Source organism: Zootermopsis nevadensis, unplaced genomic scaffold (genome assembly GCF_977971745.1).
Source record: "Zootermopsis nevadensis isolate Lab colony 2312 unplaced genomic scaffold, Znev_1.0 Znev_ptg000019l, whole genome shotgun sequence".
Classification (NCBI taxonomy): domain Eukaryota; kingdom Metazoa; phylum Arthropoda; class Insecta; order Blattodea; family Termopsidae; genus Zootermopsis; species Zootermopsis nevadensis.
The window spans coordinates 9,698,013-9,718,791 of NW_028259151.1; the positions used below are offsets into that span (position 1 = coordinate 9,698,013).

General features: G+C 39.6%; 2 protein-coding genes across 7 annotated transcripts; one reads left to right on the top strand and one right to left on the bottom strand.

Moving 5' to 3' along the window:
* Nucleotides 1-1,232: 1,232 nt before the first annotated feature.
* On the bottom strand, nucleotides 1,233-15,835 carry LOC110835068 (SPRY domain-containing SOCS box protein 3). 6 transcript variants are annotated; one of them, XM_087351645.1, is made up of 8 exons: nucleotides 15,694-15,828; nucleotides 10,012-10,988; nucleotides 8,199-8,349; nucleotides 7,466-7,656; nucleotides 6,387-6,489; nucleotides 4,387-4,512; nucleotides 3,150-3,386; nucleotides 1,233-1,726 (listed from the first exon to the last, which is right to left on the bottom strand). In XM_087351645.1, exons 2-8 carry the CDS (start codon nucleotides 10,093-10,095, stop codon nucleotides 1,410-1,412), a joined length of 1,209 nt encoding a protein of 402 aa, XP_087207771.1. In that variant the 5' UTR covers nucleotides 10,096-10,988; nucleotides 15,694-15,828; the 3' UTR covers nucleotides 1,233-1,409. The 6 variants fall into 6 exon arrangements, with proteins under 6 accessions (XP_087207771.1, XP_021930611.1, XP_021930616.1 ...); XM_022074919.2 differs by lacking the exon at nucleotides 10,012-10,988 and adding an exon at nucleotides 9,831-9,930 and having other exon boundaries at nucleotides 15,694-15,819; XM_022074924.2 differs by lacking the exon at nucleotides 10,012-10,988 and having other exon boundaries at nucleotides 15,694-15,835.
* LOC147873387 (uncharacterized) lies at nucleotides 15,748-20,119 on the top strand. Its single transcript, XM_087351647.1, has 3 exons — nucleotides 15,748-16,034; nucleotides 16,376-16,616; nucleotides 17,428-20,119. Exons 1-3 carry the CDS (start codon nucleotides 15,748-15,750, stop codon nucleotides 17,824-17,826), a joined length of 927 nt encoding a protein of 308 aa, XP_087207773.1. The 3' UTR covers nucleotides 17,827-20,119.
* Nucleotides 20,120-20,779: the final 660 nt, after the last annotated feature.

Below are 20,779 nucleotides of genomic sequence, written 5' to 3' on the forward strand. Positions count from 1 at the left end.
AAAGTAAAGTTTGTCCCGCTATGCGCCATGTAGGCACTTGGGGTGAGAGGAGGTATAGCTCCTCCCTTCCTTGACCTCAGCACTAGATGGGGGTGAGTGGTCAGCATCACGCCCCGGCCGGCTTTACCCCCGGGAAAGGACCCCGGTACCCATTGTAGAGGAGGCTGGGTGGGCCCCAGAGCCGATGTGGACGCAGAGGCTACAGGAAAAATTACTCTGCCCACGTCGGGGATCGAACCCCGGTCGTCCAGCCCGTAGCTAGTCACTATACTGACTGAGCTATCCCGGCTCATGTTCCTGTTTTAAGTACAAGTTATGCAGTCCTTGGCACCAAAATTTCTGGGTGAAAGATGTGTAACAGAACTACCGAGCACTGAAAAAATGGGAGTGTTTCAGGTTCACTTGTACTCATAATATAAAAACTTTGGAAGTGTGCGTTTATAAAATAAACACAAAACATAACTGGGACTTCATACACAGTATTAGCATCCAGCTGAGTTTAGGGACCAGTGGTGGGCTTTTTTAATCTTCAGGTTCAATAAAAAGTGAAGTATTTACTACTAGCTGAGCAACTGCAAGCTTCTCACAACAGACTCCCCCCCCATCAAGTTTATCAGTAAATTATAAGGATGAGAGGAAGACCACGGAAACGATGGATAGATGACGTGGAGGAGGATGTGAGGACGATGGGAGTGAGGGGATGGAGAAGAATTGTGAATGACAGGACAGAATGGAAGAAACTCGTCGAACAAGCAAAGACACACACAGGGTTATGACGCTACAAGGAGAAGAAGAATCTATGTTGTGCACTGTGAACAACAAATTGCATATGGTCTAAATATTTCACCAAGACTAATAACACCAATAATCACCCAGATTTGCATCACATGTATAGACACAGTAAATTTACAAACATAACACATGAATGTGACATATATTACTTAATGGTACCTGCACCTTGTCGTGGTCGTGGGGCTTGAGTACCTCGGTGACCCCTAGAGCTACTGGTAGGGTCTCCCTAGCCAGATTGGTCGAGGGGGAGAGGTCAGACTAAGACAGGTACCCTGGTCCTCCAGGTTGGGGGTTGGTCGCAAGGCTAACAACCTTGCACCGTAAAAAGGAAGACGTTTCGAAACCTCAATCAAAGCCTCGGACAGACGGACCTAACAGAGGACCGAATGGAAGAGGAGAATTGAGGAGGCCATGGACCGAATACGGACCGGAGAGCCATAGAAGAAGAAGATGTGACATATATTACATGACATGATACACCTATTATTCACTTTCATTTTACAAAAGATTTTCCATATAGTAGTCAATCTTCAAAGTCTTCTGAAGTTCACTCCAATGGCATTTTAATATAGGAAATCAACCCCAAGTGAAATTTGTTCAGTATAAAACATTTATAACTAAATAATTACATCACAAACAATACAAAGTTTCTTACTCCTCGTTGAAAATGTCCCCACAGCGCTCCTATGCGTGTCGCACTGACTGCATAACCGCGCCGGCTCCATTCTTTGTCCGTGTCTTATAGGTATAATTTTTTTTTTATCCCTTGTGTCTCTCTTCATGATCGATGTTTCTTGCGATGAGCTGTTTGAAGCACCTGATAAACTTGCGCAGAATGAAGCCAAACTTGCATCTTCATCTTCATCACTATAATACTCCACTTCATTCCTTGGATCATCATCAGTTGCTTCCATCTCACAGTATTCTGAGCAATCTGTTGAAGATCCTTCATTAATAATAATGCATCAAACTACAAACCTAATAGTAAGGTAATGGCTCGATGCTGGGATTGTAATTACTGGATAAAATTGTGATTGTGGTGGCGATAAATCACCGTTGGTTTAGAATATGTCAAGGAATGGTTAATTGTTCACTTGCACCAGCAGAATGTAGAATGAATGATACACTTTAACATACTTCTAACATGTGAAATGATTATTTAGTGTTCTGTCTGACGACAGGTCCATATGAACAGGATCCTTCCATCCTTCTCTCGGACTGGGACCTGTTCATATACGTTCTTGGCAGATGATCCAGAAGTGGTTTGCCATTGCCTTCTTCTGTGTGTGAATGGAGTAATTGTTGGGATGCCACGGAGGAAAACTCCGTGTTGCCTAGACCACGGCCTTGCCCAACACAAGTTATAAATTCGGGCACCGCCGGGAATCGAACCCGAGACCCCAGGATTGCAAGGCCAGCGTTCTAACCGCTGGACCACCGTGGCATCCTACTGACATTACGTCATTTCAATTTATGTTATTCTTTTTAAATATCTACAACTTGTAATTTTGAGTCGGTGCACCATATGATTTTAGGTGCCTCCGCCGAGAGATGCGCCAAAAAGCGTTAGGTCCAAAATGCACGGAAGCAGTATGCACCCCCATACTTTTACCCTTCCACAAGAAAACACAGTGAATTTCTAAAACTGGTTGTTTGCAAAACTCACCCCACAGCAAACACACAAAAGATGTCGTGCAGTCTTATACTACCATTCTTCTGCAAAACATTTGTTCTCTGCAGCGCTTAGTGAAATAGCCACATAATTTCTCTATCTCAAAAACCACAATGCAACAATTTTAAACCAGTACAGATCAATTAAAAATATTCCAATTATGTGCTGCACCCTAGTTAGAAGGGATGCAAATTTTGGGGCAGGAAAAAAAATATGCAGCTTATATTCTGGTAAATAAAATGTTTGCAGATAATGAGCAATGCGTAGTAACACTTCTGAAAACAAAATTCACCTAAATATTATTTAAAGATTCAGTTCCTACCACAAAGAAAACATGATACATCTCCATTACAAAGGTCAGTTTGTTAATGCTGTTTAAGGAAATAATCACTTTATTTTCAAAATCACACAAAATCATTAAGACTTTATGGGCAAAATTCAGAGTTACAGATTACTAAAGCATGTACTACACATAGTTACCACTGGGCTTTAACGGGTTAAAGATCTCCTTAATTTTCCATCCAAAAGTTTCTGAGAAATTTAGAACTGTTGACGCACGAATTCACACATTTATTTGTTCTAAAATACGTAACTGATTCCTCCTTTCTTTCACCCATTCGTTCACGGATCACTCAACATCTGCGTATTATGGTTACATGTATTCATTATGAGGTAAACAACTTACTTTCACTTCCTTTTGAAAGAACGAGCCACCAATAGTATCTCTCGATCTGATTTCTTAGGAATGGAACTGTCTTCAGTATCTTCATCATGTCTGAGTTGGTACTGACAGATTTTAGACACAAGAGCTTCAAAGTAGAAGGAGAAGAAGAAGAGTATATGACTTTCATTGCAGACCTCGCAGCTGTCGAGCATAACATAGGGTACAGTGTTCGGCCCTGAAGCGAAGTAAAAGCCACTCCTAAGAGGGGAAAATGACAATAAGAACAGTCTCTTTTATGAAAGATTTTAAGCTTTCACGAGTAAACTCAATAAAGTCTTCTTGGGTCATCAGTTGTACGAGGCTCGTCCACAAAGTAAGTTTCCCTGGGGCCGTTTACAGAAACAAAACACAATTTCATGGAAATATTTATTGCAACAGATACAGCAAGTGTCTAGCTATTTTTCAACATATTCGCCACCGGAATTGAGACATTTGTCATACCGTGGGACCAACTTTTGAACACCTGTGTCGTAGAAGTCTGCCGCCTGGGATTGGAACCACTGTGTGACAACCATCTCCGCCTCTCTGTCATTCTCAAAACGCTGACGCTGACCGGACAAGAATTTCTTGAGGTGTAGGAAAAGATGGAAATCACTGGGAGCGAGGTCCGGGCTGTAGGGTGAATGAGAAAACACCTCCCAGGTGAACTCCTGCAGGAGACTTGCTGTCCGTCGAGCCGTGTGCGGCCTAGCGTTATCACTGACCGCACTTCACAGTCGGCGGGAGCTGGAATAAGAACCTCCATCTTCAACAGCTGCAACGATGCTAATGTGAGAACGCGGGAAGTGCCGTTAGTGCATGCGCCATGCTACGTCATTGCTCTGTCACGTACGCACAGTCGCTTCGTGCAATATAAGGTTTGCTAGCTGTGGGACGAGTGGGAAACTTACTTTTGGGACGCGCCTCGTACCAAGCGTAATAATGGAGTCTCTGAAATGTTGGGCAACAATTATACCTGAGAAGATTTCTTTGTTCTTTTGAGAACCCGTAGATCTGCAGGCATGCACACGCACATGTGCCCAAATTCTTTTAGAATATACAAACATTTAGGGAATTTACATTTCATTACAACAGAAAAGTCAGCCTCAAAAATATATATAGTCAAAAAAAAAAGTTTATAAATGAAAATAATTTAATGGAATGTTACGAGATTTGGACGTTCATACGGCCGTAGATACCATACGAATGGAAAACTTACCAAGGGGCTTGCGATTTAAATAAAACTCGAGTGTCCCCTTCCACATATCCAGGTAGACACCAACGATGCTACCTTGACTATATGATGGACCATAAGCCTGCATTTTGCCTTCGTGTTGAATCGAACCTAATGAGAAACAAACAAAAACAAAAAAAACTGACTAGGGTTTAACGTACTGAGCCCCGAATTTCTGAAGCTCGTGGAAAGTACGTTGGGACAAACACAAACATCGCGGTCTCAAATAAATTTCAAGAGTTGTGATCAAGAAGTCAATGTAATGACGACACGTATTCTAAGCAGAATATTACAGACGGTATTCCGTGGAACCCAACTCTGAAAACCAGTCCACGCCTTTAGCACCAACTTCTCTAAGAACATTTCAATATAATTCTCTCACAAGCATTCTCATCCCTGGAGGTGTTCTGGCCAGAATTTTGTAGGCATTTCTCATTTCCCCATACAACCATCATAACCCTAGATACCACCTCGCCATTGTACCTTTTAATTTCCTACCAAAGTTACGCTACATACAGCCGTGGAAACCGGAAGCGGGAACAGCAAAAGCATCACTTAAACAAAGATTCCTCAAATTTTACTTGGTATATTGTGATTAATGTTATCTGGTCTCTTCTAATGCTCCGTTTACATACGTTTCAATAACGCTGGTCTGTACGACCACTGCGTGGTAAGAAATTTGACACGTACAGCCTCGAGTCATACTCACCAGGCACCTTGCTCATCAAACTGCGGCATTTTACAAAGGGTCCTAAATTGAAAACTAAGAACTGGCAGATCCACGTTCGTATCTATTTATACGAGGACGTTTCAAAAAGTAACAGCAAATTGACAATATTTCACGAAACGAATGCCCTAGGCATTTCAAACTCCCGCACAGGGAAGATACATTCTCAGAGAATGTTTTGACACTGCCCAATAAATGGCGTGGCTTACTTAATTGGATGGGATGCAAGTACGAAATGGCGGCGCCCTTAACTGTTTGCACCGTAGAGTAGCAGCGAGCAATCATCAGATTTTTGTGGTCGGAGGGTGTGAAACCTCGTGAAATTCATAGAAGAATGCTGCATTGGCGAGAGAAGAGTGTACGAGTGGGTAGATGCGTTTAAAAATGGGAGAACATCAATCCATGATGACCAACGCTCTGGTCGTCCATGATAACGCACGCCCTCACACCATTCGGAGATTGAGATTTCAGATCTTACAGCCCTGACCTTGCTCCCTCTGATTATCATGTGTTTGGACCCCTGAAGGACTCTTTGATTTGGGAATGATGACGCGGTGCATTCCTGGCTGAAGGCACAACCAAAAACATTTTTTTCTGATGGAATAAAGAAATTGGTGCGACGGAGTGAGAAGTGTATTGAAAACGAGGGTGATTATACAGAAAAATGACATATCATTTGTGTCTCTAATTAAATTATATATCTCAAAATATTTAATTTGCTGTTTATTTTTGAAACACCCTCGTATAAGTATTTCTGAAAGCGCAACTCATCACTAAAATTTATATATCCGATATCAAACCACCCTACAGCTTCAAGTGACTGCAATGTGTTTTCTCAATTTGATTTTGCATTTTTCTTTTAGTTGGGTCATTCTGCATATCAATTTCACTCTTTAATAAGTCATTTTACTTTATCATATGCATATCAATATCATTAATTTCACCTTTATCAGTTCATATTAATGACCAATTGCCTTCTATCATTTTCTCTTCATTTCCTCGATTACTTTGTTTGAATTTCTTGAAGTGTGTGTATGCTTTGATATTCTTATTCAATTCTGTAGAATATTCATCAAATTCAGTCAAGTTTTTCATCTACTGCATTTGAAACTGCACTATGTTATGAAATGCATTATAATTCGTCATACGCAATTCTTAATAATTTTATTTAATTCATAATGTTTGTAATACAAAATACAAAAGTGCTCACGATAAAGGAGTTTTATTATTAGTGGCTCTTATTAAATCTGAAACTTACCATTGTATGAATATCCCCAAGATTCCTCGTCGGATCCCAATAAGCTGCAAAAATGGAACTGTGATGCCTCAAGGTCAACCTTGTCTGTACCCACACCAATCATCTAGGAACACGAAAACAGTACCGTAAAAATTACAGAAATCAAAGCATTTTTTCATGATAAACAGAATAATGTACATGTTTCATAAGTCAATAGGAAGGAAATTTCTTATAAGATTTTAAACCGATGTATGGGACCGGTGCCAACCCAGCATCGTGAGGAAATTGGGGAGCTACAATGAGTAGCGTAATCCGGTCAGGAAAACCAGCAATGGCTGGGGGTTCGTCGTGCTGACCACACATCACCCTATATCTGGTTGGATGATCTTTCACCTCTGCTTAGGCATGTAAACGTGAGGCCAGTTACTCGGCTTTGGCTCCCAGAGGGCTGTTACGCCACGGATTATTATTATTATTATACACACTTATACCAATTCCACACAGCTCCATAAGCTCCAAACCCTGACATGGAAGTTAAGAATGTCACTTCTGCGCGCTAATAAAGGAAATGCCACTGTCATCAACATTACCAGTGACTGACAATACAGTGAGGTCCCTACTGAGCATCCCTACTTACAGATGGCTCCCTACAGACCCCACCGGGAAGACAAAGATCACTTTACAATTAAATTCAAAGACACAAGTGCAAGAAACAACAAAACATGACTTGTTGTTTATTAACATATTTAGTTTATTTAACGCTTTCAGCATCCCAGGGTATATAGCATCAAATACAAGGATGACAGCGAATAATGAATTGTAAATGATGCGGTCGCAGCCTAATTTAAGGTACTATCCTGGCATTTGCCTGAGGAAAACCATGAAAACCTGCCTCAGAACAGCCAGTGTCCAGGCCAAGATTTTAACCTGGGACCTCCCAAATACGAATCAGTAGTGATACTACATTCTGTAACATGATACTTGTCGAAACACAGCATTCCATATAAATGTTGTCACATTTTATTATAATACTAATCAGATATTCATTATTATGGGGCCTGAGAGTTATACACCACCACAGATAATGTTCTAGCCCTTACCACATCAGTCCCAAATAAAGGCGTAAGCACTTTTATCTCCCAATAATAAATATTTCCTCCAACACAAGGTCTGCTTCCTCGCACAGCTGCCGTTCCACAACTGTAGCAGGGATGAAATCGGACTTCTCGGCCCTCCAAGAACAACTGGGAAGCAGAACTTAGGGCTGAATTATCCCATACCCATTCATGTACTGCGATCAAGATATGAAGTTTATTTCACAAAAATGAACATAAACAGACTTTAATTCTATATTTAAATTATACTACAGGGATTAATATAGGTTTGGAAAGGCGGGAGGGCTGAGGGAGTGGGAAAATCAGAGATGAGGAATGAGGACGAGAAGGTACCAGGCCAAAATGTTAACATCTATCCACCAGTCTATACAGTGCCAAAACCCAAAAGATCATCATCCTCAAAACTCACAACGGTTAACCCACTTAAATATAATGGACAATAGCAGATTTGCAAGCAAACACATGGGAAGACGAGGAGGACTGTTTACTTTATCTGTGCAATCCTACATAAGATTTGAAGCTGAAACATACAGAAGTGATTTTTAAAGTTGGATCCTTTAACCCAAATATAGTACAGGAGTAGTTATTTAATGTAAAAACATACAGCCCATTTCATTTCATAAAGGAAATAATTTTATATCTTAATTCTTACAATAAAAACTTTTACAATTATCTCCAATATATTTTCTTTGAATTAAAACACAAAACTCATAAATACCGTTCAATTCTTCGCCACAAGAGCAAGACAGCCTTTTCCCCCCATCATCTTCATTATCTTTGCAGAAACAGAATGCTCCAGGCAGGCAGGCTCTTTCAACCTTTCCGGATGCTTTAACTCGAATAAAACTGCGCATTTTGGGAAGTCTTCTCTGAAAGCAGAACCTGTTTACTTCTTCACCCATTCAAAGAAACTACTAGTTTTTTTTTCCAAGAAATTTATAAGTAATAAAGTTCCTGTGACAATTCTCCTTTGTTGGTTAAATTATCCTTCCTCTTTCATATTACTGCCCAATCACCAGACAACTAAAGATGGAAGAATATAAAAAAGTTGTCAGTGGAACTACGGTTCCGGAGAATTTGACGTACATACGTCTATACGGAAAGGAAGTTTATATATTGGCTTTATTCTAAATATTTCCTTTATACATGCTTTACAATTGAGTAAAGTTTGATTAAGACATTGCTTATTTAACTTGAATTAGTTACGCTTAAGATGGCTCTGTGGTAGATGAATGTAATGTAAAGTAATGTAATGTAACTATGTAGGTAACCATTGTTGTTTATTTGTTGATAAACAGATGACATTTCCAAGGTAACATAACAATGAAGTTACACTTTTTCGTTTCCCTTTTTCGTAACACTTTTTTGCCGAATGACACTGACACTAAAATATAGATGTATTTACGTCAAAATATTTTCTCTTTCCCATTCAATAAAAGCACTAATGTTTTTCATAGAATCAGTTGCATGCACTGTGTAGCTTATGCATTAGTACTTCATAACTTTGTGCACCAGGTTAGGGAATTGGGCAAGTTCACTGCTAAATCAGAGGTCCTAACATTTTGCTTTTGTGCCATCACAAAAATAAAGTGAAAATACGGTTAATAACACTGCCAGATTGTATAGTCTAAATTCCATATGACCTGACGTCTAGACTTATACCCCACGGCTACAAACAGTGGACAAGCCGAATCCATTACCCCCAAATAACAATGGTAGATGACAAACAGCCTACAAAAACATTTCCTACCATGGAACACTTTTTAGATTGGTAAAACGGTTTGCTAGCATAAAAATTGCATCTGTTTGGCACTACATAATAATACAAACTGAAGAAATTATTCAGTGACCTTATCTCAATTTATACATAAATACACACGCAGTTATGTTGTAGAATCAATGCCCCTTTATTTAGGTTATTTAAACTGCTTATTCAAATATGTTTTCAACCCAACCACAGCCCCATTCTTCCATACTTGCCCTTTCATTGTCAATAACCAGTCCCGTATTATAGAACGATTACAGTTAAGATAAGTTAAGCAAGCAGCAAACAAACACGAAGTTTGGACGTGAAACCACCCTGACCTTATCAAATTAATGAATATCATTAAACAGCAAATGTTATTATGTTCACATAACGTAACCTATAAACCGTGCTATCTGTAACTGTAATCTGTATGCTTACATAGTAGTTCCCAAAATTCTTACAACATATAGTTGGCTTCAACAATTATCGTAACTACTATATATACACACAGCAGCAAAATCAAAACATTCAAAATTAAATTCTTCTCAAACATAGGTAACACATATTTCAGGTATTAACACTGACAAACCACACAACACTCACCACGCACTCCGCAACCCAACCCACACAGATCACTGGTAGGAAAGCGATATACGCGCATGCGCAGGATTTCGCGGTGAGTGACGAGCTGCTACTGACCAACCTAAAAGCATTCGTTCCACAACCACTGATGAAACAACAGACAGGCTTTCGTGTGTTCTAATGGATACAGCTTTAAGATTACCTCACAGCGGCCGAGCGAGCTCGGAGTCAGAAAAGTTAGTTGCTTCTTCAGACTCAACATCTTCACAAGAAGTCTCTTCGTCATCGCTACTGTCAATTGGATTGGAAATAATTATTGAGTCGATCACGTCAGCAACAACCCCGTCCCGTTCCCAGTATTGTTGTTCCACATGTTGGCAGTATCCTTCCCAGTCCTTTGCAGTCACAGTTGTAATCCCTTCTGTTGTTAAATCCAACAGCCGCTCAAAGACGTACGTAGTTTTTTTACCATAGGCCATGCTAGTTCTATTGGGCTAAGGTCACACATATATGGAGGCAACCTAACTACGATGTGACCATGGGCGTTTAGTAATTGATCAATTTTGATTTTTTTTTATTTTGGTTTCCTTGTCGGTATTAGGTCATACAGTTGGCCTTTTCTCATAGCTGGATCACAGAAAACTCCGTGCCGCTGTAACCATGAGATCATTTCAGATTTAACCAAATATTTTGATGGGGCTTTATCTGCTTGTACACTGTGGTATGGAGCGTTATCAAGTACTACCAGTGAACTGGGGGGGGGGGGCAAATTCTGTAACATTTTCTCTCTAACCCACTTTTCAAAATTTGTACTGTTCATCTGACCATGGTAGTCTCCCACTTGCCGAGCCAGCTTTATATATCAGCTTCCCTGTGAATATTTATCATCTGTTTACGTACACTCGACATCTTTAAATCACCTGTGATTGAATATAGAATATTATCACAACATCCCACAGAACACAGAACAGACGCACTCAATACACGCTAATCTCAACTGCTTGATGTTTTCAGTCTGTGTGTAGTAGCATAACTCTCTGGCGTGTCACACTTCCCACCAATAGCAGCCTTCTAGTCCAGCTGATAGTAAACATTCCCCCTGCACCGCGCAGGGTTTTTCTCGTCATCTGTGGACAGTGGACCTCGCACGGCAGTGGTGCCAACGAGAGTAAAGTAGATCTAAATATCCCGAACATAAATATTATTATCTATCTTTAAGTATACAACTATACTTTATACAAAATTAAATGGTATTAAATTATTGAACAAGATTAATGCTAAGAGGTTCTGTGTAGGCACATCGTTACCAAACTTACAGATAATTACCACCCTGAACTCACATATTATCAGACTTAGGCTGTTTATGATTGCGCGTCTATTTTAGAAACAAAGTCCGTTATAATTATGTTATTTTAAGTACCTAGCGGTGCCTGAACACATTATGTACGTATAGTCATACTTAACATACGCAACAATAACAATTTAATAAATCTTAAGAGAATTTGTTTACACTTCAAAGGGTTCTTAGTGGCCGTAATTTAAATAAATCGAACTGACTCTTAGAAGTAAATTGATACTTTAAAATTAGATTACTTTGCTTATTTCTATTCCATCTTGTCATATGGAGTTACCTTCTGGGAAAATTCAACAGAGAGCAAGACGTACTTAACTGGAGATGATATGGTAGTGGAAGTAGCCTCATTTATGTTACTATACTGGCATTTACCTGTGGGGACTGAGGAAAAGTACGAAGAACCTCAACTTGCATAACGCGGCTGCCAGGTGACATTTGAAAAGTTTATATTGTTGCCTTCGTCATTTTGTTCGACGAAATTAACACTCAACCGAGACTTTAACTTAAACAACCTTGTCGGGTTTAACCCCAAAATAATACAATCGCACGCATGAGGCAATCGGAAAATGCTTGCAGTTTTGTCGGGAAACTTCTAGGGAGAAAACTAGATGCATGACACAGATGTAGATGGAAGGATATTGTTATAATAAATTCTGAAGAAACTGGACTTGGAAACTCATCTGGCATAGGACAGGACCCAATGCCGGGGGTATTGTAAACACAGTAAGAAACGTTATGGATCCATAAAAGAATGGAAATGTATTGATTAGCTGAACGACTGTCATCTTGAGCTGAATGAAAGTTTGTAAGCCAAATTATAAAACGTAACCGTTTGCTAAAAATGACAGAAATTTAAGAACAGTTGGACCAATCGTTCGCGCCTAGCAAAGTAGGCTGAACGTAGAACAGGAATCATCGCTTCATACTATGGGAAGTTGTTAGCAACTAGTAGCAGTTTCAGCCAAACGTAGCGAAATTATATTCTGATTAATTTATGGTATGACAAATAATTTTGAAAATGGCATATGGCCTCCACTGCAGGGGAAGAAAGTTGTTTGATTAATTAAAGGCGGGGAGAAGAAAGTGAACCTGTATCGATGTGCTGGTCGCAGGGCCTTCCCGTTTACAACTGACTCTCGTTATATGTTCTTTCGTTGTTTTATTTCAGTACGCCTGTCATTAAAATCATCAGTATGCTGTTCGCGGCCACATTAAGAGCTGCCGCGCATGCCCACTGAGTTGCGCGCGCAGTTTCACCCACTCGCCCCACCATGTTGACTCTGTGGACTACAAATTAAGGCCTATCATGATGTTACTACTCAGAAAAGCCACAGGCATGTAGGTCTGGATCCACCGATTATGGCCGCTGACCTTGGAGGGAGAGTCCAGTATGCGGACCACTCAAAGAAGGAAGGAAGGAGTTTCCGTCGGTCAGTACAGTCTGTGTCAGTGCAGAAGTGTAGAAGCCTGATAATTGTTGTCTTGTGACTGTTCTGTGTTAACAACATGACACCTGCTCGTTGCAATCTCCTTTCTGGTCATTGAAAACGCCTCGTAACACAACACTGACAGACAAACCACCGAAGTCTTACTCAAAGAAGGATGAAAGCTTGGCTATTGGAAATAAACACCCTATTTTGTGACGTGTTGAAACATCAAATGTACGATTTAATCAAATTAAATAAGTCAAAGCACAAATATTATGTGATTGATCATATTTTAGAAGACAAAGAACGTACATTCTTTGTCTGCTGAGACTTAAGCCGTGCCATCCCGATTTAAAGCCCATTGAACTTATTTGGGCAGATGTAAAACAATGGGTTGCAAGCAAGAACACAACATTTAAAATTAAAGACGTCGAGCATCTGTGTCGCCAGAGATTCGAAGAAATTGGGCAAGAGGAATGGGATAATGTATGTCAGCATGTGGATAAACCAGAACAAATGTATTACGAGCAAGAAGGCATAATCGAAGACGGAATTGAACGTATTATAATTGAAGATAATGGAGTGGATAGCAGCAGAGGCAGAGATGAATCAAGTGATATGTCAGAAAGCGATGATCTGTGAGGAGTGGAAGAATTTGAAGAGGACCGAAGAGTTGTGAAGAAGATAAAATTATCTAATACTCTCTGCAGTGTTAATTTTCTAGTGATGTGTAGTGTGGCGAAATGTACGCGGCCTGCTGCCGTCCCTTCCAGCAAACTTCTGGTATGTGACTCTCTCCGAGGTTCCAGTTCACAAAGTTCAGCGGCCAAAAACGTTGCAACGCAGTATAGAACATTTCCCCTTTTATGCTGTTTAGATATACGCGGCGGTTCAAAGGAACGCAACCCAGGCGAAGAAAATGTAACCTGTGTGCACTGGTTCCTTGCCAGTACAGCACAGCCAGGAATTAATTTCTTATTATATTTTCCCTTCCGAATTACGAATTTGACCGGGATGGAGAGCAGTGATTAGAACGGGACGGACAGATCCTCTCTTTCTAGCATAGTAGGTCGTGCGCTACGCTCTCTTTTCGCCCTTACAATCAATACACTTGCATCTCCCAGACTCCACCACGGGTCGAGCCACTACTGCCGCTACGGGGATAACAGCATAAACCACGCATGCGCAACACAACAGCGAGCGTCAGAAAAAGAAAAGTCCCAAATACATTTTCTGTTTTGTGTATGAGCGTGTGGAATCAAGACGGTGGCTGTACTAACTTAGCTATACACGTCCAATATATCTTATACTATTAACTGGGAACAATTGCGTGTGTGAGTCCGTGTCTCGATGATCTGGTGATTGTTGTGATGACAAAACCCAAGTTACATACTGCTGTGGTGTTGGCGACATTTGCTTGTTTCCCTTCGTTTCACCCCTAGCTGCAAGCATCAGTCCGGTGTTTCGTAACATGGAACCTTAGCAACGGTCTAAGTTATCTTACGCTAAGCGTGTTGCTACGAATCGAGTACATACTGGAGGCCAGCGAAGCGTGGATACCACAGCGTTGTCAACATCAGCAGGGACAACACAACATCGCATACACTCAAGAACATGGGGTGATCCAACAGTTTGATACAAATGGGTATTTTAACGTGAACTATAAAAATTTTAATTACCTCTCCTACAGCAGTCTGACTTCCCTGCACTTCGACTGGATTTGAAATGTCCGTGTTCGTTTTAATAAGAGCATTTTGCAATGGGAAATATGACTTCAGACTCTTGTAATTCAATAATATGGGCAATTGTTGTAGTTGGATTTATTATTCATGCACGTGGAAACAACGTTTCAAATGGAGGGCAGTGTAGGTTTCGACCTAAAGCGTATTTCTGCTGAATTTAAAAAGTGCACCTTTGTTGTATGTACGACCTAAACATCGCAAAAAGAGAATTCTAGAACAATTCCATCGCACTCTCTTTCCTCTGCAGTGTATGGACCTACAGTCCACAGAAAGTAATTTATAATAACCCTAACAAAACTGCAACATTTAAAAATTCCGTGATAATTTTTCACCTTTTGAGTGAAAATAATTTATTCGTATGATGCCAACGTAATAGAATCAGTCTATATCATGAAATGACCACAAGTAAAGTTACTCCAGTTACTAACGTGAGTTTGGTAATCATCATGTAAATATTTTAACAGGATAACCAACCGTGTAACTGCCAACAATGAAGATTACGATCTGGCATTTACGTTGAATTAACTCTGTAAGAGAAATTTCCCGTGGCTGTTTTCAGAAACCAAGAGTTACGAACACAACTCATACGACAGATTTCTCGTCATACAAATTATCTGACAGCTGTATTGGTGGCAAGGCATCTCAGCGTTGGTTACCAAATAACCCTATTCTGCGTATATTTACTGTATTTAGGTTGCGAAAGTTGAAATCGTAGGAACGTAATGCATCTCGTAAACATTTCGGGCTTATACGCAAATGATCATGCTATCAAATCCCAACCCCGACAATCTGTTATCACTGTTTGCAATCGTAAATATTACTTATTATTACTTTGTGTAGCTAAACAGATTCAACTTTAAATTTGTCAGACGTAAAAGTTTCGCGCAGTCGCCATATTCGTAATTGTTGACCAAAAATATTTACTGCCTATTTCAACACAAAATTTTACACGCCTAGCTCCAATGGTTCATTAGCTATCGCTAACAAACGGAACACCAAATAAAATTTCCGTATGTCCACATTGTTGTTTTACAATTACAAAAAAAGCTAGTTAATATTTGTCAGTAGTATACTACCAACAATAATTTCATAACATGATGATCACATAACCCTACTTTTGTTCCTTAAGAAATGTAAGTAGTCTAGAAAAATAGACGTATGAACACTTCAAGCACGAAATTATTAATTGAAGTAGCATTGAGTCTGTAAATATGGTTAATTTGTATTTTGGTTTGCTGAAAAACATTAAGGTCCATTTGAGTGACAAGAAAATTTTTAACACAAATGGTCTCAATGAATAAAAGAGTGAAGATTCAAATTTACGTGATAATTTCTTGCTTGAAGGCTTATTGTGGCAGTACCGGTGATTGTTGGGTGTCCAGGATCTGCGATCACAACTTGACGGAAGATCCTCCATGCATTTCTGGATCGACAAGCGGAGTCAGACGTGCGGTTTCAGTGGGCGTCATCGTGTACCAGCCTCATTGTCAGCGGCGAGCTGTGGACGACAGCGCAGGCGATCACGAGGGAAACCTATGGTGACGCCAGTGCACAGGTTCCAACCTATTGAATGTGTGGCGGGTGGCGGTGGCGGCCTAGGGGGCCAGCATGGCGCTCGCAGATCACTGAACCACCACCAGCAACTTCAGCAGCAGCACCACCACCACCATCGACAACTCGGATGTTTCCCACCTGCATACAGGTGCAGATTCTCTCGCTTAGTGTACTGTAGTATCTTAAAAGGTTGCATCCTGTTGTGTATCTGTCTTAAATAATAAGTAATAGGTTTGTCAGCACAACTTAACTGCGTGTATATTATACACACTACGATATACGTGTAATATCAAACTACACGTATACCAACCGCAACAGTACGGATTCATACTCGGGACACTTTGCATTTCCTGAAAGTTTTTAAAATTCTATTCCCTATTTTCATAGTCACATATGCTTTGTCTAGTTAAAAGTAATAAAGCTATTAAATTAATGATACAGGTTTCTTTTTCCACAAATAAAACGCTTTCGTCCTTCATGGTGTTACAGTGGGATCACGAGTCCAGCTGGTGGTGGGGTGCGTTCTACAGGAGCTCATGCGGTAGAGCTAGACAGCAGTGTGTTCCTAGACTTGCCCATAGATGGCAGTGGAAACCATAATGCCGCACACAACAGTCACCAGTTGGAGCCTCAACTGATGACTGGTGGGCGACGAAAGTGCGTGGTGTGGGCTTCATTTGCACTAGCTGCATTATTTGTAGCTGGAGCGAAGTTTTACATTGATCACCAGGTAACAAATTTCCGACAACCTGCATCGGCTATAGTTACGTATGCATTGAACCAGCACCTGGATAACATAACCTTTATTAGCCGTCTATCATGCCTAATGTGTAGTCGAGCTGACCGTGCATCATCGCAAGAGCACGCCGCTAAACGATGGACATGCTGGAGTTAAAGTCTGGCTGGCAGCTCCATAACATAGCCCCTATTTCTGTACAATAAAGATTAAATTTATTTTTGAGTAAGTATACATTAATTTCCAATACAGAATTACAGATGCGGCCTGTTTGAAAATATTCAAAGCATATATCTTTTACCTTCTAAGCAACATTATTTGTATGGATGCAAAACTTGGTGTCTGACCCTTGGTAACAACGTAAGATTCGGGGTGTTGAAGAAAATATTTTTCTGTAGAAGAATTGAAGAATCAAAAATTAACATAATGAGGACCTCTGTAATGTGTCCTCTTCCTAGTTTATTAGGATGATTAAATCAAGGATTATGTGGGCGGAGCTTATAACACACAGGCGATATATGAAATACGTGTACTAAATTTCATTCAGAAAACCTGAAAGACTGAGGCTACCTGGAGACGGGATGATTTATGCGATATGATGTACGGCCAATAATGATTAAGACGGATTTTTATCACCTTTAAAAATCCGTCGACCTCGGCCGGGTTTGAACCTGTGAACCTTGGGTCCAGTGGTAAGCAGGCTGACCACCATCCCAGAAATAACTAATTGTAATTTATAGGTACTCCATATTTATAAACTTAAAATCTGGAACTACTGACCTCTTGTTAATGCTGCCTGTTGCAGAGGGTTGACTTGGAACTACCTATATTGGGCACACTGTTGGTAGTGTTCCTGTTTGCTGGCTGCACACTAACACTGTGCCGATTGAAGGCAAAATGCAACTTCATCACGGCAGCTGTTACCTCCTCGTCACAGACGCCTCATTCCACAACCTCGCCTCAAGGGCAGGCTCAAGGTCATGAGATGGAGACCGCTTCCAATGAGGATATAGTTCTGGGACAGATCGTTGATCAGACGAGTGCAATAATTCTTTCACCACCTTCAGGTCCAACCCAAGCTCCTGAGCAACCACCACCACCTTATCATATTGCGATACTGCTGCCTCAGCAGACGGGACGCTCGGAAACCACGCAGGGACACGATGAGTCACCTCCACCATCATACGACAAGGCCATCAGTTAGAACACGCAGGTGATCACAGTGGCAATAAAATCAGTGGTGCAAGTTACTGACACACAATCGACTTTATAAAATTATTTTAAGGCTGTGCATTTAGGGGAGGGGGGGTTTGTGTAACGTATTATTTTCAGACGGTACGTTTTTTACGATCTAACAAAGTTACGTTGCAAATAGTATTAAGGGTTTTTGGTCCTTCCAAACTGTGTTTACCAGTTACTTTTTTTAATATTTGGGGGGGTTCATACAATTATATGGGCATAATTGATTTTTAATGAACATAAAAAAGGACAGCAGAAGATCGCGTTCCGTTAACTGTTTTAACACGTTCCGTTATAAAGATTTCTCTCGTGACAAACTTCAAACTAGTGAATTACCACGACTGTAATAATTAAAATATGCCTTGCTGTTAAAAATAAATTATTAATCCAGTACAGAATGGTTATATATAAAGTACCAAAAGAAGATATCATCTTTGGGGGGGGGGGGGGGGGAAACAAAATTTGGTTTTGATTTTTTTTTTCCTGCAGCTGAGTTAAGTGAGACATACGACAAGTTAACTTAAACTCAGAACTGTGGAGGAACTGCAGACTGGTCTTTGATTATTACATAAACTGTCTGTCACGGTGCCAAAGTGTTAATAGGTCACGGAAATTGAAAGTGTGGACTACGAAGTTGGTACTATATTACTGGCAATATTGAAGTAATAAGCTTAAAAAATCATATTATTCAGTCAGCTAAGTTTAAACTGGACTTATGCAGTTACTTTAAATGAATTATAAAAAGTGTGGAACTGTGATTTATGATATTTTCAGACTCAAAACACAAAGCACAAATGTTCAATGCCTTCCAAGATGCTAAGACATCCAAAATGGCATCCATTTACAAAAGTGTGTTTATTAATCATGTATGTATTTTCCTAAACTCTTTCTTACTAACTTAAGTGTGCTTTGTACTCTACAAATTATCATTATATTTCTCTGTGTTTGTCTACTGCATTTGTAACTTTAAGGTGTTATAAAAAAAATTAATATTTAGGAAATGAAATTTGAAAATATGCTTATGTTCAATTACAAAAACATACTGAGCCAATTTAAATAAAGCTGTTCCTGCCAGCCTCATATATCATGGTCTGGAACTGTTGTTAAGAATCAGAATATATTGTTAATTACTTAATTATTTTATTTTATCTGACATAATTGCAATTCTCCATCTCCATGTGTGAAAATTAAATTAAAAAAAAAAATTTGAAATCAAGAACAAAAATTCAAGAGGAAGCACATCTGGTTTTTACGTAGAATTTATTATTTACATAAACAGAATTTTGTTGGTCAACTTTGTTCTGCGGCAGATCTCGGAATAAATATCTGTTGAATAATTATTCCCTACATACAAGTTTAATGAAGGGTACAGAAAAAACATTTTCACTGATAAAAATTTCATTCTTCAATGACAAATTCATATAACTACAGGAATGAACCATTAGCCAGGGTAAAATGTGGCAGAATTTACACGATAAGTTCAATTCAGGCTTGACGTACAGTGAGGGTTATATCGGATCGGTATGTACCAAATTTAAATTTGGCCAACAACTTTTCTTTGGAACACCTACTGCTATAGAGTCTACGCTACGACTTGGATGACCAGGCTTCAATTCCTGGCACAGACTTTTTCTCCTTGCAATTGTGTCCAGACTGATCCTGGGGCCCCCACCTTCGTTCCTATCCAGTGGGTACTAGGGTCTCTTTCCCTGGGGATGAAGCTCCATCTAATGTGTGAAACTTTCCCTCCACTTTCCCATTTGCCTTCAATGAAGTATAAAGAAAATTTTACCTCTCCCCCCCCCCTTTCCAAACAATATCAAATTTCACTGAAATCTATTGAACTGTTTCATAAATTAAACATGCAGACTGATGGATGGATATGATTTAAATTCTAAGTACTTTACGCAAGGAATTCATAACATGTAATTTTTAATGAGTTGTCAGTGCATTCTTCAAGGCTTAATGAAAAATTCAGAGTAACAAGACAAAGATGGCCATTTGCACATAATCAAGTAACTACGTGTTTAGATCTTTTTAATTGTGCATGGAAGTTGTGTCATCACTTATAGCGGAAATTTGATCGTCGAGCATAGAAATTTATTACTCGTGGAGTCTCTGGATTAAAAGGCAAGTTAAATGCCTTAAAACGCAAAGAATAATAAAACTTCAAATCATATATAATAACAAACTAATTTGTAATTATTGCACTCTGTAAACTATATACTTTAAATAAATACCAGACTATTAAGAATGAATCTATTTGCCTGTATATGACGTTTTCTAATAATCAGTCCCTGTATACGCAGCTTAATTTACAATCTATTACAATATTCCCATCATTTCAATTCCATATACTTTGAAATATTACAAAATAAAATATAAATATTGTTTCTGTTTCACTGACAGCTCAAATACAGAAGTGGTCAATGATGCAGCCTCTCTCGTCTGTACTGTTAGAAAATGATCGCTTAGTGCCTGCAAAATAAATGTGGCATAACACACGTAAGTCACAGACGGCTGTGTGCTGCTGTGATGCTTGTTTCAAGCCGCAGATGTAGCGCACACATCAGAACAGCTTCACAGGAGAGAGAGCCAGTTTAAACATGAACGAAGGTGGGGTCATCTTGCGGACACAGGCCCCGAACGGGACAAAATAATTATTTTCGTAGCACCTAAACAAATTATCAATGTTTCAACCGCTGGTGGAACACACAAACATGTAAGAAAAATAAAGTAAGTCCACTTTTATTCAGATGTGTTGTCTGAATTCTGAATATGACATAGAGTATCCTAACCAAGGATTCTGATGGTTTTACTCCACGCGAATGCCTGGACTGGAAAAGACCAAAACCACATCCGATCCTTTCAAGTTACTAGCACGGAAAAGTTTATAATGACAACTACACGTACAAAAC